At 45.9% G+C, this 15,122-nt stretch overlaps 1 protein-coding gene across 1 annotated transcript in view; it reads right to left on the reverse strand.

Annotated features, from left to right (window-relative positions):
- XRCC2 (X-ray repair cross complementing 2) overlaps window positions 1-11,587 on the reverse strand; it is a 21,330-nt gene extending 9,743 nt beyond the window's left edge. The window contains 3 exon segments of the mRNA XM_019530432.1: window positions 2,302-2,383; window positions 11,484-11,537; window positions 11,540-11,587. Of these exon segments, the coding sequence (XP_019385977.1) occupies window positions 2,302-2,383; window positions 11,484-11,537; window positions 11,540-11,572 (169 nt within the window). The 5' untranslated portion in view covers window positions 11,573-11,587.
- Between the last annotated feature and the right edge of the window lie 3,535 nt (window positions 11,588-15,122).

Here is a 15,122-nt window from a genome sequence, read left to right on the forward strand (position 1 = left end):
TCCTGCCATGGCAGGGGGTCGGACTTGATGATCTGCTCAGGTCTCTTCTGACCCTACCAACTATGAAATTATTACATCGTACTATATTCTACCCTCCACATGATCTTACTTTGCCCTAACCAGCTACCACCTTTGTTGTGTCATGTTCCCCTGAACAAGGATTACATACTGCCAGACACCTAGCGTGTTCCTAAATTTTATGAAATAAGATACATGTGACCCCATAATAATTGCCTTTATTATGACACAGCTCCCTCAGCTTCCTCCCAATTATCTTGATGTTATTGTCAATTTTGGTCATTTGTCAATTCTTGTAAAAATCACAATAATGTATAGGAATTAGAGCTGTACACAGATACACCAGAGCTAGAGTAGCACAACAGCTTCTCTGGTTTTATGTGAAAAGCGTCAAATATACACATGCCAGTGGTTTCTCACTGCTAGTTTTTTTTTCATTTGCCATTCTATTACACTGCTGCTTTTTCAGACAGTGGCCCTTCAAATTGGCAAGTATTTTTCATACATTATATCAGGGGCTTTCAACCTTTTTTTAACTAGCTGTACCCCTGGCAGCCCCCTTTTTAATAAGTGCACCCCCGGGAGTGGGGAGGGTGGCATGCAGCTGGACACTGAGTGGGGGAGTGGAGAGTGGTGGAGCAGCGGCAGCACAGCATCTGTGCGGCCCTTCCCTCGCCCTACCCCAGCCGTGCTCCTATGAGGCAGCAGTGCGGGGTGGCAGTGCTCCATCCCCACTCGCCCCCACATACCCCCCGGACCTTTCAAAGTACCCCCAGGGATATGCGTACCCCCAGTTGACAACCACTGGATTATATAATCAAAAAAGACTACTGTGATCACCTGTACCAATCTCTGGCATAACACAGGCCAGACAACTTTTCTGAATTAGTTTTTGTTTGAACTGGAAGATGTGCTTTATAAAAACACTCAATCTCAATTTAAACATTTCAAGTGATGAAGAATCTATCATAATCCTTGGCAAATTGTCCCAATAATTAATTACCCTATTAAAAACTTGCATCTTTAGTCTGTATCCCTTGCTTCATCTTGTTACACCTTAATGATGGGCTATTTATACAGTAAAAGCTCTGTTATTTGGCATCCCCCAGGAATGGGGGATGCCGGTTAATCAAATATGCCACGTTTGGTGCACCAGGGCTTTAAGTCATGAAATTGCTGGTAATACAGCATCTGCAAACATTTACATTTCAAATGCTTCCCTCTTTGCAGACACCAACCAAAGCGGGACTTCTGGTTTTGCTTTTGCCACGTCCCTCAGAAGGAAGATGTGTATTGACAGATTGCTGGTTAGTGGAGCTTTCCAGTTGCTAAAGGGCTGGATAACACGGCTTTTGCTGTACTGTCAAATTTCTGATTCCCAAATGGATATTTCTTGACCACAATAAATTTACCCCTTAACCTTCTTTTGGAAAACCTAAGCACATTGTTCACCATAAGTTTTTCATTCTTATGCACGATTTTCCAATTGTTTAATCATCCTTATGGATCTTCTCTAATTCCTCTCTCGACCCTCTCCAGTTTATCAACATCCTGCTTGAACTGTGGACTGGACACACTATTTGAAGAGCAGTTACACCCATGACAAACACAGAGGTAACCCAATTTGTCTACGTGGACACAAAATTCCAGTTGATCCACCCAAACACTATATTAACCCTTTTGAGCACAGTTTTACAGAGCGACCTCAAGTTCAGCTAAGTGTCCCCTTTGACCTCCATCTTTTTTGGAATCACTGTTTCTCAGGACAGATGCCCACCTTCTAAGTACAGTCTGTATCCTTTGTCCCTAGATGTATAACCTTACATCTAGCTGTATTAAACACACATATTACTTGTGCCCAGCTTGCCAAGCTATTCCAAATATTCAATATTATCGGCCTGTCCTCTTTACTAACTCCTAATAGTTGAGTAATCTGTCAACTTTATTCATGATTTTATGCTTCATCCAGGCTTTATAAAAATGCTAACTCATTGGTTCAAGAATCAGTCTCTGCAAGACCCCATGAGAAGCACATCTATCTGATGATGGGCCATCTACAATTACATCTGGAGACTTGTCAACTAGCTTGTCTCTTAACCTAATATCAGAATATATTAAATCAGATGTTTACAGAAGCCTAAGTATTAAAACTGTTTTCTCTGGATTTAGGATTTTATATCTATTTGCATGCTCAAGGTAATCCAATAGACAACATTTTCCCCCAAAACTCACTTAACTTTTTACTGCAGTATTTCTTAAAGATAAGAGAAAGATATATTTTACCATGCATGGGAAATCCTTCATCAGCAAACAGATAAGGCTCAAGATTTCTCAGAGAACTTCTGCCCTCCAGTCGTGCAAGTAGCTTTTAAACAAGAGATAGAGACATCCTATTAACTAAAAATAATGGGTCTTGGGAATCCAATTAATAGGAAACAATAAGAACCAGAGAATATATTGTGCTTCCAATGATAGCCCTGTCGAAAGACTGGTTTGATTTTAAAATGCCTTTGTGCATACATGTACAAGCTCAGAGACCAGACAGTACAACAGGAGATGTTTTTCTCTCTCTCTTGACAATGAGCACTCAGAATCCATGGTAATAAGTAAAAGAAATTTTTGATATATAAAGCCACAGGAATGGATTGAACAGATAAACTTGGAGCAGGAATAGGTATCTTTGAAATATGGCAATGCTACTATTTTACAGAATGAAAAGGAAGATTACTTGTAGCAGCTGTCATAACGTAACATCAAGTTTATTACCAAGAACTCATAGGTTGCATTGGCCAATATCAATCTCTTGAGTCATCCAGTCCCGTAGCTCATCTGTAAGCAAAATCTTCTCATATACTTCAACTTAAAAGTTCTATGGGATTTTTATGGGTTTCATATTCCATTTCTCACAGTAACTTGTTCAAATACTGCACGTTAACAATGATCAAACTCCTTAACAAAGCGATACACATCTGGTAGACTTCAAATGACAAGTTGGTATTCTTTAGGGGTGCACTGATCAAGATTTTCTTGGCTGATACCGATAGCCGATTATTTGTTAACTAGCCATATTGGCCAATACTGATTCAATAGCTGATTTACAGGAATACAGCTGGGCAGTTTGGAGAGCAGAGCCCTGCAGGTAAGTCTGTGAAAGGGAAGGGGCGTGGGGGAGGGAACAGATGTGGGGGAGGGGGGCAAATCAAGGCCCCCACAGTGAAGGAGAGAGTGGGGCAGGGGCAGGCACTGCCCAGCCAGGGTGGTCAATGGCACTCCAGAAAGGGGCACACGACAGAGCCAAGGGCAGCTTGCCCAGGGGGCGTGGGGAGGCTGAGGAGGGGCTGCAGCTCCCTGCTGCTGAGTGCACCCCCAGGGAAAGCATGTGGGGGGCATGTGTCCCCACCAGATTTGTGCATGCAACCGAGGTGGGCTCCCCGCTGTGGGCTCAGGGCCAGGGGTGGCACCAGGCTCTTCCTGGTGCAAAAATCCAGGGGAAGTGCACATGCCCCACCCCGGGGGTGCATGCAGCAGTGGGGAGCCATCCGTCCCTCTCCACCCCACATGCCCCCTGGATGAGCCGCCCGTGGCTCTGCCCTGCTCCCAGGCTGATGTCCCACTAACTGGGTTGGCCCAAGGCTGGGCTTGGAGTGGGCAGGAGCAGGGTGGGTTCAGCTGCACAAGGTGGGGGGTGGTAGCGGTGCTGGGAGGAGTGGCTATGGGGGGAGGGGCTAAAGCAGATTTTGGGGTGGACTTAGTCCCCCAAAACCCCTCAGTGCTGCCCCTGCTCAGGGCACTCCACTCTCCTGTCTTTCCCTCAGAAACCCTATGCCAGCCACGTCCACTGCCGGCCTCACAGTGTGGGGCTCCTGAGGAAATGGTAGCAGAGTGCCCCAAGCAGGGGTGGCACCAGAGGGAGCTTGGGGGGGTTACAGCCACCCCAAAATCTGCTTTAGCCACCCCATAGCTACCCCTCCAAGCGCTGCCACTGCCCAACCCATGCAGCTGATCCTGTCCTTCTCCCGCCCGCTCCAAGCCTAGTCCCAGCACAGCCTCCCCACAAGAAAGAGGCTGGCTTGCCCCTTGCCCTGAGCCCACATCAGGCAGCCCACCTCCACCCCATGCACAAATCCAGGGGGAGTGCACTGGGGGTGCATACAGCAGCAGGGAGCCACCCCTCCTCCCCATCCCACACGCCCCCTGGATGAGCCACCCATGGCTCCATCCCACTCCTGGGTCCAGTGTCCCACTGACTGCCCTGGCTGGGTAGCACCTGCTCCTGCCTGGGCAGAGCCTGCCGCTGCCCCACTCCCTCCCCCAGATCCCTTCCCCTCCACAGACTTACCTGCACGGAACTGCTCTCCAAGCTGCCTGGCTGCATTTCTGACCGCATGCATGCTTGAGGCTGTGCACATGCACCTTGCATTTATCGGTGACATTATCAGTTACACTGGCCAAAAGAAGCCGATAGCCAATAATGTTGATTTTCCTTTTATTGGTGATCTGACATGTGACTGATATATTAGTGCACCTCTAGTATTCTTGGACCACATCTAAACTAAACAAATATCCACAAAATGGAACCATACTCTGCAGTCTTAGAAGAAAGGCCAAGAAATAAGGAAATAACACTTAACCTAATGCTAGAGATGTCCTTTTAGTTTCTTTATCTAACATCAGAATATACTAAATAAAACCCTTCTAGACATGGATTAAACACACTGGCAAAGAGAAGCTTGCACTGCTGCCAGAATACATGGCCTGAAGACAGAGTGAAATACTCTAACTGCCCATTCAGCTGTAAATATTTTTTTGAATACTCTGTACAAACAGAGTATCAAATTGCCCTTATAGGCACATCACTTGGGCACATCACTTAGTATATCACTCTAATAATGATTTCTTCACAACACCTTCTTCCTCACCATATCTGACAGTCAACTTTTACTCTGAATCTTCCTGTTGTTATTAGTATACACTAAGCAGTTTTTTTCTTAGGTCTTCTTTTAATGGTAGTATCCCTTTAAGTGACACTGAATTTTCTTCAAGTGGTCATGACGCAAATCTAGTTTTGACACTATCACTGACTTCTTAAGATTGACATTTTGTTAATGGAAGGCAACGTGCATACATTCGTTACAGTTCTATTAAGGTGCATTTAAAAGAGTCTCAGGAGATGTCCATTAGACTAGCATAAAAACATTTTATTTGACCTTATACTGAAACCCTGGCTCCTCTTATATTTCATGTGTTTGTTCAATGCATTAAACACTTCTCTACTGACATGTAAGGCCATAGTTATGGGTTTTTTTAGGCTAACTTTTAACCAGTATGAACAGAAGAAGATATTATTGTAGCCTGTATAGTTGCGATCAGGGAAGTGACTGAAAATAACTTACTCTTTTCCTATGCTGCTGCTGTTCCTTCACTTCATTCTTAAGAGGTCTCCCTGCTTCCCTCATATTCTTTTATCCTCTTTATGCTCATTACCCTGAACTACATCCTTCCCCCTCACAGATATTCTCTTTCTTCTGCTTTTTTTAACCTTCTTTCCATGAACCATAACTTTGGTTCACTATTGCTCCAGTTACTAATGTACTATCAACTACTTGAAACTTCCCAAAACAAGGACAGCAAACATGACATGGAAGAGGTCTACAAGACAACGTTGTAATACATGTCACGTCACTGTGAGGCTGTATTTTCGCACCGTTACAAATATCATTTCTTTTATATATATTCAAAGGATCATGAAGATAATCTTTGACTAATGCATATCCACTAGTCATTGAAGGGGATTAAACTGTTATCCTGATGCCCCATCTCCTTCTTCCAGCCTTTTGCAGCTACTTTCTAGATAACAGGCACCAGTCTATTTTGTTCTGCAAGTCAAGCAAAGGCTTACTAAAAATCTTATATAGCACAATGGTCTGTTTTAGAGAGTCAAGGTTTACAGTATTGTGGGATGCTTTGTTTTAATGCATGTATTTGGGCACCAAGAGACAGACTGTTCAGCTGAGGCACTGTGAAGCTATTTAAGACTTTTTGTATAGTCTTACATCTGGGATGATAAATTATTAGATTTCCATTAAATATGATTTAAAAAGCCAAAGTTCCAATCCTCTTATTTCCTCCACTATCCTAAAACGGTTTCTAAAGGGAAAGATAATTGTATGCTTTGCTGCACCACTCAGGCCCAGCAGCCCCAGCTCCCAGACTGAGCGCAGTGCCCTGCTGAGCTGCGCTGCACCTGCGCTACAGGGCAGCTGCTGGTCGGGTGCTGGTGCGGGTGATCCGTGCTGCCCCGCATTGTACGGGGGGCGCTCTGCTACAAGCCCCCAAAGCGCTTGATTGCCACTGCTACATCTGGTGAGTGTGGGGCTTATTTTTTTTTAAAGTGCTGGAGCCAGGCGGGGAATGGGGTAGGCAGGGCAGCCATGGGGGCTTCTCCCGCAGCTCCCCTCACACAGGGAGAGGCAAGCACAGCCAGAGTCGTCGCGGGAGAACCTGCAGCCACCTGGCTGCGCATGCCTCTCCCCAGCTGATCAGAATCTCTGAATCTGCATTGAAACTCCGAAACAGATTTGGCCGAATTGAAACGGAACAGTGATCCAAAACACTGAAACGAATCATTGTCCCTCCAAAACGGCCAAATCCAAAACCGAAACAAAACATAGCCATTTCACACAGCCCTAAAAAACACCTCACTTTTGGGTTCAGATACAAGCGGGAGGTGGCTGCTGCAGCTCTAATTCCAACCTGACTCTACCTGCCCCCAGCTTCAAGAAAATTAACATAGCACCCCCTCTGCAGCCACTGTCTTTCTCACTTGCCCATTGCTGCCAGGAACAGGGGTGTGTGAGAAGTGGCTCCTTATACTCAGTGACTCCTGCTGGCCACACTGACATCTCCTGCAGCAGCATCTCCCCTGGGGATTGGAGGGGTGGTAAGGCATAAGGCAGAGGCTCCTGAGATGCAACCATCCACAATAGCCAGGATGCAGATTTTACCAGTTACACTTCTGCTGGCAACACCTCAGGGCAATAGTGGGGAGGGAATCCTCCAGCAAAGGGGAAGGCAAGCAGGTCGCAAGCAATGAATAGCCTGTCACTGGTAAAAGCCTGCTATAGGATACATTATGTTCATAAGCTGAATTTGTGGAGCAGTATAGGGGATTTACCCACACATTTCCATTCATTCTGAGGTGTCTGACTAAATTCCCTGCACTGCTTTGGAAGTCTGAACTTGTGTTTCTAAATTGAATTTTCTTGTCTGTTCAGAACTGCTCTGCCAGATGGTTGTACCATAATTTTATTTTAAATTGTATTTGAAAAGTTATTAAGTATTAATTCAATTAACTCTTCCTATGAAGGCTGGTTTAAAAGTAAGTAATTATTTCAGCTTGAAGATGCCAAAATATCAATTTTTTTTTTTTAAATAAAGGAATACCTGAACATCATAGCTTAACATTTAACAGAAACATCTAACAGCAAGGCTAAGGGCCCTGACGCATTACATTTAAGTGAAATTAAGGTGTTAATTTCACCTTACACAGTAATCTGACCACACATTCAAGGCAATTTATGAAGCAATAATACAGTTTATACGAGCCACAAAGATTATTTCACACATATAATGTCTTTGTGGCTCATTTGTATCATGCCTTAAATTGAACATGCATGTTGGGGCTGACCCATGACCAATCCCAGTGATGAGCAGGGAGTAGAGATCTGGCGTAGGGTCTCTCCAGGGTCCAGGACACAGCCATCCCCTACCCAGTCAGTAGGTTTGTGCTGGGAGCAGCATCAGGTCCTGAACCCAGCCTCCCATCCAATTCCTGAAGGCATGTGGGAGAGTTGGAGAGGAGCATCATGAGCCTAACATCAGAGAACATCTCCCTTCACTGCACCACGGACCTTTAAAAAGTAGGCATACAGCTGGGAGTCCCTGCTGCATGCTTGCTTTAAATTTCCTGGGGTACCCATGGAAGTGGCAGCTGGGGAGCTGGGAGCTCCACTCCACAGTTGCAGGCACTGTTTTATGGTGTGGGGCATGGGCAGCTGGGAGCTTCGAAGCTCCCCAACTACCTGTACCCTGAACTGTGTGTCTCAGTATATAGGTAGCTTTAAAGAGTGCCACTGAAGCAACTTCCCTGCTGGGGACTTCAAACCCCACACCTGGCACCTCTGGCTGGGTTGCTGGACATAGGGGATCAGAAGTTCCCTGCAAGGTTTAAAGCTCTCAACAGGGAAAGCCTTTTGGCTATCACCTCCCTGAATCAAGCTGTCAAGCATGGGGTTTTGGCAAACTGCTGATTTTCAGCCTGGCCTGTACAGCCCTTATCTCAAATCAGGGCTGTCCCAACAGAGGCCAACAATCAACTGATTGTCAGTTCCAGGCCCCCGGACTACACTGGGGATTCAAACGAGCTCTGGTTTGAGCTGACTGTTGGTCCAGGCTCCGGACAGCACAAGACCTGGTTTGAGTTTCCTGGAGGAGCTCGGGGGCCAGCTAACAGGCAATTGTCCACCCAACTGGACCTGCCAGCACTCCTCTTTCAGCTTGCCAGTGCAGGAGGAGCCCAGAATTATGACCCTTGCCCTTGCAAGTATTAATGGCACAACTGGGATCTGATCCCTGATCTCACCAGCTGCATCTCCTGCCATGTATCTGTGGCATGGCAAGAGACGTAATTGTTGGGATCAGGGATCAGATGCCATTGCACCATTAAATAGCATATGTCCCAGGGGCCTAAGACTCCCCGTTCATGTTTCAGGGCTTTCTAGTACAAAGAATCTCAGAATGGTGAAGGAGCAGTGTTGCTATAAATAAGAGTGTTGCAATAATTAGTTGTCTCAGAGATGCTGTGGGACCCTTAAACACATTTTATACACTGAGCTTAAATGAGCCTTTTAATATGCTTTAATAAAATATGTTGCAGCAAAGCATACAATTATCTTTCCCTTTAGAAACCTTTTTAAGATAGTGGAGGAAATAAGAGGGTAGGAACTTTGGCTTTTTAAACCATATTTAATGGAAATCTAATAATTTATCATCCCAGATGTAAGACTATACAAAAAGTCTTAAATAGTTTCACAGTGCATCAGCTTGACAGTCCGTCTCTTGGTGCCCAAAGACATGCCCAGCTCCCAGACAGCGTGCAGCATCCTGCTGAACTGCACTGCACCTGTGTAATGCGACAGCTGCCGTGTGGGTGTCAAGCAGGGTGATCCCCACTGCCCCCCACTTGCCCACACCGCATGGGGGGACTCTGCCATGAGCCCCAAGAGGCCCTGATCGCTGCTGCTGTATCAGTGAGTGTGTGGCTTTTTTTTTTTTTTTTTTAAAGTGCCAGGACTAGGCTGGGACTCAGCAGAGGATGGGGCCAGGCAGGTCAGCCATGGGGGATTCTCCCATGGCTCCTCTGTGCCTACCTCTGTCCCAGCAGAGGGAGCTGTGGGAGAAGCCCCCATGGCTGACCTGCCCAGCCCTACCTTCTGCCTAACCCCAGCCCTTTAAAAAACTAAACAAAACAAAACAAAACCCTGCACTCACCAGTTGCAGCACCTGAGCCCTCCCGTGCAGCTTGGGGCAGTGGGAAGAAGTGGAGATTGCACGCCCCCCTTGGCACCTGCGTGGCAACTGTCACATCATATGGGTGCAGCATGGCTTGACAGGGTGCTGCACGCTGTCTGGGAACTGAGGCAGCTCCACCTGCCAGCCGGAGGCTGGCACCACTCAGCCCCAGTGACCCTAGCTACCAGACAGTGTGCAGCGTTTCCCCCTTAGAGGAAAAAAGCACAGGAAATCGTGGGTTTCCATTTGCAGGCTGGCCAAGTTCTAGTGTGCAAGGGGCTGCAGGGAGCAGGAGGATGGCAATCGGGGCAGAGGGCACCATGTACACGTGGCAGTCAGGTCCTTCGTGTGTGTGTGTGTGTGTGCACGCGCGTGCACACGTGTGTACATGTGCATTTCATTTTAATCATGGAAGAACATGGATTTTGGGGTTTTAAATCAGAGAATTTGTGATTTATCAGAGAATTTGTGATTTTTAAACAGAGAAAACCAGGATGCTTGATCATAAGCCTCTGCAAGGTTGGGGGGAAATAAAAGTAACAGTGAACATGCTCTGCCAGGAGCAGCACAGTGAGCTCACTGGGTTTCCTAGCTGCTGCTACTTAGTTACTTGCTGTTATTTATTAGCCTTTTCAAGAAAAGATTTTTTTCCCTTGTTAAAAAACAAGGTGTGCATTTATCTTGCTCTGGGGCATGAAGCATGGAAGAAAATAGTGTATAAATCAAAAGTTACAATTACCCCATCTCAATAAGTACATAACAGAACTAACAAAATGTATAAAGAAAGGTATCAGTGATGACCAGAGGTATGGGACAGCTCTCATACAAAGAGAGACAAAAGGGCTCAGGACTCTTCTGCTTGGAGCTGACAACTGAGGTCTATAAAATAATGAACGGTCCAGGAAAAGTCACTAAGGAACTGCTATTCACTATGATGCCTCACAGTCCAAGCAGTAGCAGGGCACATGATGAAATGATCAGGCAGCAGTTTTAAAAACAAAACAATATCAAGTCTTAAAAAATGCACCCAAAGAAATCTAGTAGAATGAGATGGCACAGCTGGCATCTTTGGAAAGTCAAGGTTAGAAGGCTTCACTGCTTCAAAACATTTGGTGCAATTTCAAAATAGTTCTTACAATACTTTGGTCATTAAATTATCACCCCTCGTGTACCCTCCCCTCTTCTTCTGCACCTCCTTCTTCCTTTTCCCCCTTCCTTAGTGTTTGTGACAGATGTGTATGTTATTCAGACTTGCACAGAGAGTTGCTATACACATACTTCTGATTTGTGTTGCATTAAAAAAATAGCTATAATACATAAAAGTTAGTGATAATAATATATAGAAATTAATTAGAAGTAAATTATAATAAAACTCCACATAATTTAGAACAAACAACTCCAGCTCAACATCAGCTTGGTGCTGCCGGACACCTGAGAGCAGACACAAGTGGGGATCTGACCTGGGGCAGGACACAGTGGTCAAGGTCTTTTACTGCTTGCTTGTTTACTGCTCAAGCTTGAAAATGTTGGCTGTTCACTCTTTCCAGGCCCATAGAAAAGCAACGGAGTCAGGTTTTTTGGTGCAAAGGGCTCAGGCAGGGGCCTCTTTGCAGGCTCTGGGTTACTCCTGGGGCTCAAAGGGGTTGGAGGGGTGCTTCAAGGCACCCCAGGGGTCTGCATGCAGCAGCACTGCTCCTACCGTATTTTCTTGAGTGCAACGCGCACCTTAACCCCCCCCCCAGCTGGTAGACATTGGGGTGCGCAGATCAGTGAGGAAATACGGAAACAGCGGTTGGGGGTGGGGAGGGGGTGACAAGGCCTCCCAGGGGACGCTCCGCGCCGCCGACGGCCTGGCAGGGGAAGGGGCAGGGGAAGGGGAAGGGACCCCACTTCACCTGCGCGCCCGACTCCGCCTTCCCGAACCCTTCACTCATGGCGCGCGCCGCTGACATGAGGGGGCGGGGGTAGGCAGCCCTCTGCGCATGGGCGCTGTTCCCCGCTCAGTCACTGGTGCCGGCCGCGCACGCGCGGTTCGCTTGCCAGTCTCGCGGCCATTGGGGCGGTGACGCGCATGCGCAATGCAGCCCGTTGGGCTGGGCGCGGGAGGCGGATCCGGCTGAGCTTGGAGTGTCCGAGCGGGGGGTGGGGCGTCGTGCGGGGGCGGGGCCAGCGACGCGATTGCTAGGCGGTACGTGCATTGCACGCTTGACTGGTGAAGCGCGCAATAAATAAATGTAGACCCGGCCACACATGTGCTGTAATTATCATATGATTAAAAATGATCTTATTAAAAAACTCTAAAAAAAGAGCTAGCTAGCTAGGTAATTAGGGCTTGGTAGGGTGTAACAACTCTGGAGCTGGTTTGTATCCAGCCATCACTGGGAAGCGTAGCAGGGAGAGGCGGTCCATTTTATAACCTGCAGTATTGTCTCGAAGTTCATTAATGCATTCACTGGATGTAAATGTTGCCTGTCCCAACAGAGGCTGAGAGCTCTTTGCAGGGCGAGAAGCAGCTGGATCAGAAGTTGGAAATAGCAGTAGAGGCGAGCAAAGGCCTCACGGCATGAAGTGGTCACCAGAGAGAAGGGATTCCCAAGGAAATTTCATTTCTATGCTCTGGGATTTTTCTCCTTCTTTATCTTAAGTTTGGAGGAGGACACGAGAGAGTCCTAGAGAAGTAGGGCAGGACAGGACCTCCAGAGGTCACAGCCCAACCCCGTCTGAGGCAGGATCATCCCTATACAAACCTTCCTATGCCAATCCATAATCTAAACTCTCTGTAAAACTCCCAGCAACCCTGACACAACGCAGACGTAACACCTTACCTTGCCACAGCTAAAGCAGGGAACCACAGCGGGCAACACCCTGCTTCTGTGCATGTGAAAGACCATTTAGATGATCCAGAATGATGCATCCTCTGTGACTGGTTAACTCAGCAGATAGCCATGCAAGTCTCAGGTCAAGTATGAATCAGGGTAGGTTTGTACCTCAGAGATGAACCAAAGTATATATCTATGTGTGTGCAATGAAATGAAAATGAAATCATTTTTTTCCAAGCAGGAAGCAACTGTGACCACCTGAAAACTGAGGCACTGCCCCTGCCTTTATTTCAAGGTAATTTGCATCATCACAGAACCCCACATAGAGGTGACAGGCTCCATTTCAGCTATGAACTGACTCCAGAGGAGTTTTCCATCTATTGACTCCTCTGTGAAATCCTAAGCAATATGAACTTTCATTTCTACCCAGGAGAACTTTTACAATCTTTTCTCTAATGCCTGATGAAGGGTGTTTGTGCCCAAAATCTTGTGATTAAAGATTATTTTTTTTTGCAAAAATCTTGCCAGTCTAATAAAAAATAGCATCTCTACTACGAGTTCTGATTGCTTCACACACACACACATATATGCATACACAGTACAGGCTTTTGTGGGCTGAAGCTTACTTCATCAGATGTGGTCAGAACAGCATGTAGGGAAACAATGAAAGCCGAAGACCTTATTTTTTTATGTTCTCTACTCTGGGTACAAAAGAGGTGGATTACAAGAGCAATATTGTGCAATTTGACCATATGTCTTCAGCTGCTGTCTCAGATGTCAGTGGTAATTCTGCTCTCTGGTCTCTGCATCCTGTGCTCTTCTTTTCACACACATCCACCCAAACAGTATCTAGGGAAGCTCATGTGGTCACATATTTCAAATTTCTGAACAGTTTGATCTATGCTTTGGTTTTGGGTGCTGTTTTGACTTGAATCCTTATCGTTTCAGCTACCCTATCCAAAAGAGGCATATTCCTTCTTACAGCTGTCTTAAAAGAAGGGTTAAGTGATACTTCAGTGAGATTTCACCCAGCCTATAATTGTCAACACTGTAAAGCTTTTAATATAAATTTAAATGCTAACACTATAAACTGTTCCCATAAAGCATAGAAGATAGGAAAGGAAAAATTACATAGCTTTTGAGGGAAAGGGTATGTAAAGGAGTAGCCAGTGGCCAGTTGTATACCTTAAGAATGAGCAGTTCCTTAAAAAGACCTTGAGAGGATGTTAAATGGTTTAATGGTTTAATTTTCATGACAGAAGACTGCGATCTCAAATTTGGAAAACATTGCCGCAAGGAACAATACTTTAAGAGTTTGTGGTGACAGTATGACAACCTCACCTTTGCCACACGAGATGTACGTGTCCTCAGAGTTGAAAAGGCTTGATAGTTGAAAGGAGTTGCTTTTGGAAGTCCCTGGAGACTGACCTAACTCAAGAATACAGTGGGCGAGTCACTATTTGTAACTGCTGTGTCAAATCTGTTACTTTTATGGTGTTTTCAGTCACCCTTCTCATCCAATTAAGGTCATAGCAGCGACTACAAAAGAATGATGAATCCAGAGACATCAATATACTAAATAAACACTGCTTGATTGAAATCCTAATTCCACCCCTGTCATTGTCCATACATGAACAGAGGCCTGTGGGTTTGTTTTTCCTTATATAAATCTACTGGGCTATGCTATTGTATTAATAATAATTGTAAATAATTTTGACTTGCATGTATAGTGCAAGTGGAATACCACTCAAGTGGGACCTCACCACAGAAGCGCTAAACAAAAACAGCAAGTGGATAGTATTAAATTTCCCCAGGCTGTGAACTACCTTCTTATCTTCTACTTCTTGGAGCATCTAGCACATAACACTTAAGATTCATCACAAGAATAAAACTTGCAGGTCACCTTTAAGTTAGTTTACTGTCCACAATCTCTAGCATGTTGTTATTTTTTATCCATTTAATCAATGAACTTGGCACTGTGTAGTTGGGAAATTCATCTTTACCTTGACACTGCTTTTGCCTTGGCAAAGTATATCATCCATACTTTTATCATTTAATGATTCATATAGTTATACAGTAAAAGTTCTGTTAACCAGCATCTTACAAGCCAGCATGCTCAATTAACTGGCATGCCAGCTTGTAAGATAAAGTGAAACTGGAAGTGCCCACCGTGGCACTTCCGGTTTCTCCGAGCTCCTACGGCCTGGGGCAAAGCAGCCTGTGCTGCCGAGCCCCCATGGCCCAGGAACATAACAGGCTGTGCAGGGCCTGCCTCCTTGTCCCGTGGAGCCTGCAGGAGGGGTGGCAATGTCACAGGAGGGGCGGTGATGCCGTGGGAAGGGTGGTGGGATGCCTCAGACGCTGTGGGAGAAGCAGTCGCCTGGGCTGCTCAATTAACCATCATATTTTGTTATCCTGAATCCCCCATTCCTGGGGGATGCCAGATAACACAGGTTTTACTGTATTTAATTTGACTGGCGATACAACAAGTTGATCATAGAATCATAGAATCATAGAAGTCGGGTCGGAAGGGACCTCGTAGATCTTCAAGTCCGACCCCCTGCCTGGGCAGGAGACAAACTGGACTCAAATGATTCCAGCTAGGTAGGCATCAAGCCTCTTCTTAAAGTCCCCCAGGGTAGGAGCCAGCACCACTTCCCTTGGAAGTTGGTTCCAGATCCTAGCCGCCCTGACCGTGAAGTAGTTCTTGCGGAT

The sequence above is a fragment of the Crocodylus porosus genome, unplaced genomic scaffold (genome assembly GCF_001723895.1).
Source record: "Crocodylus porosus isolate Cpor-Errol unplaced genomic scaffold, CroPor_comp1, whole genome shotgun sequence".
Taxonomy (NCBI): Eukaryota; Metazoa; Chordata; order Crocodylia; family Crocodylidae; genus Crocodylus; species Crocodylus porosus.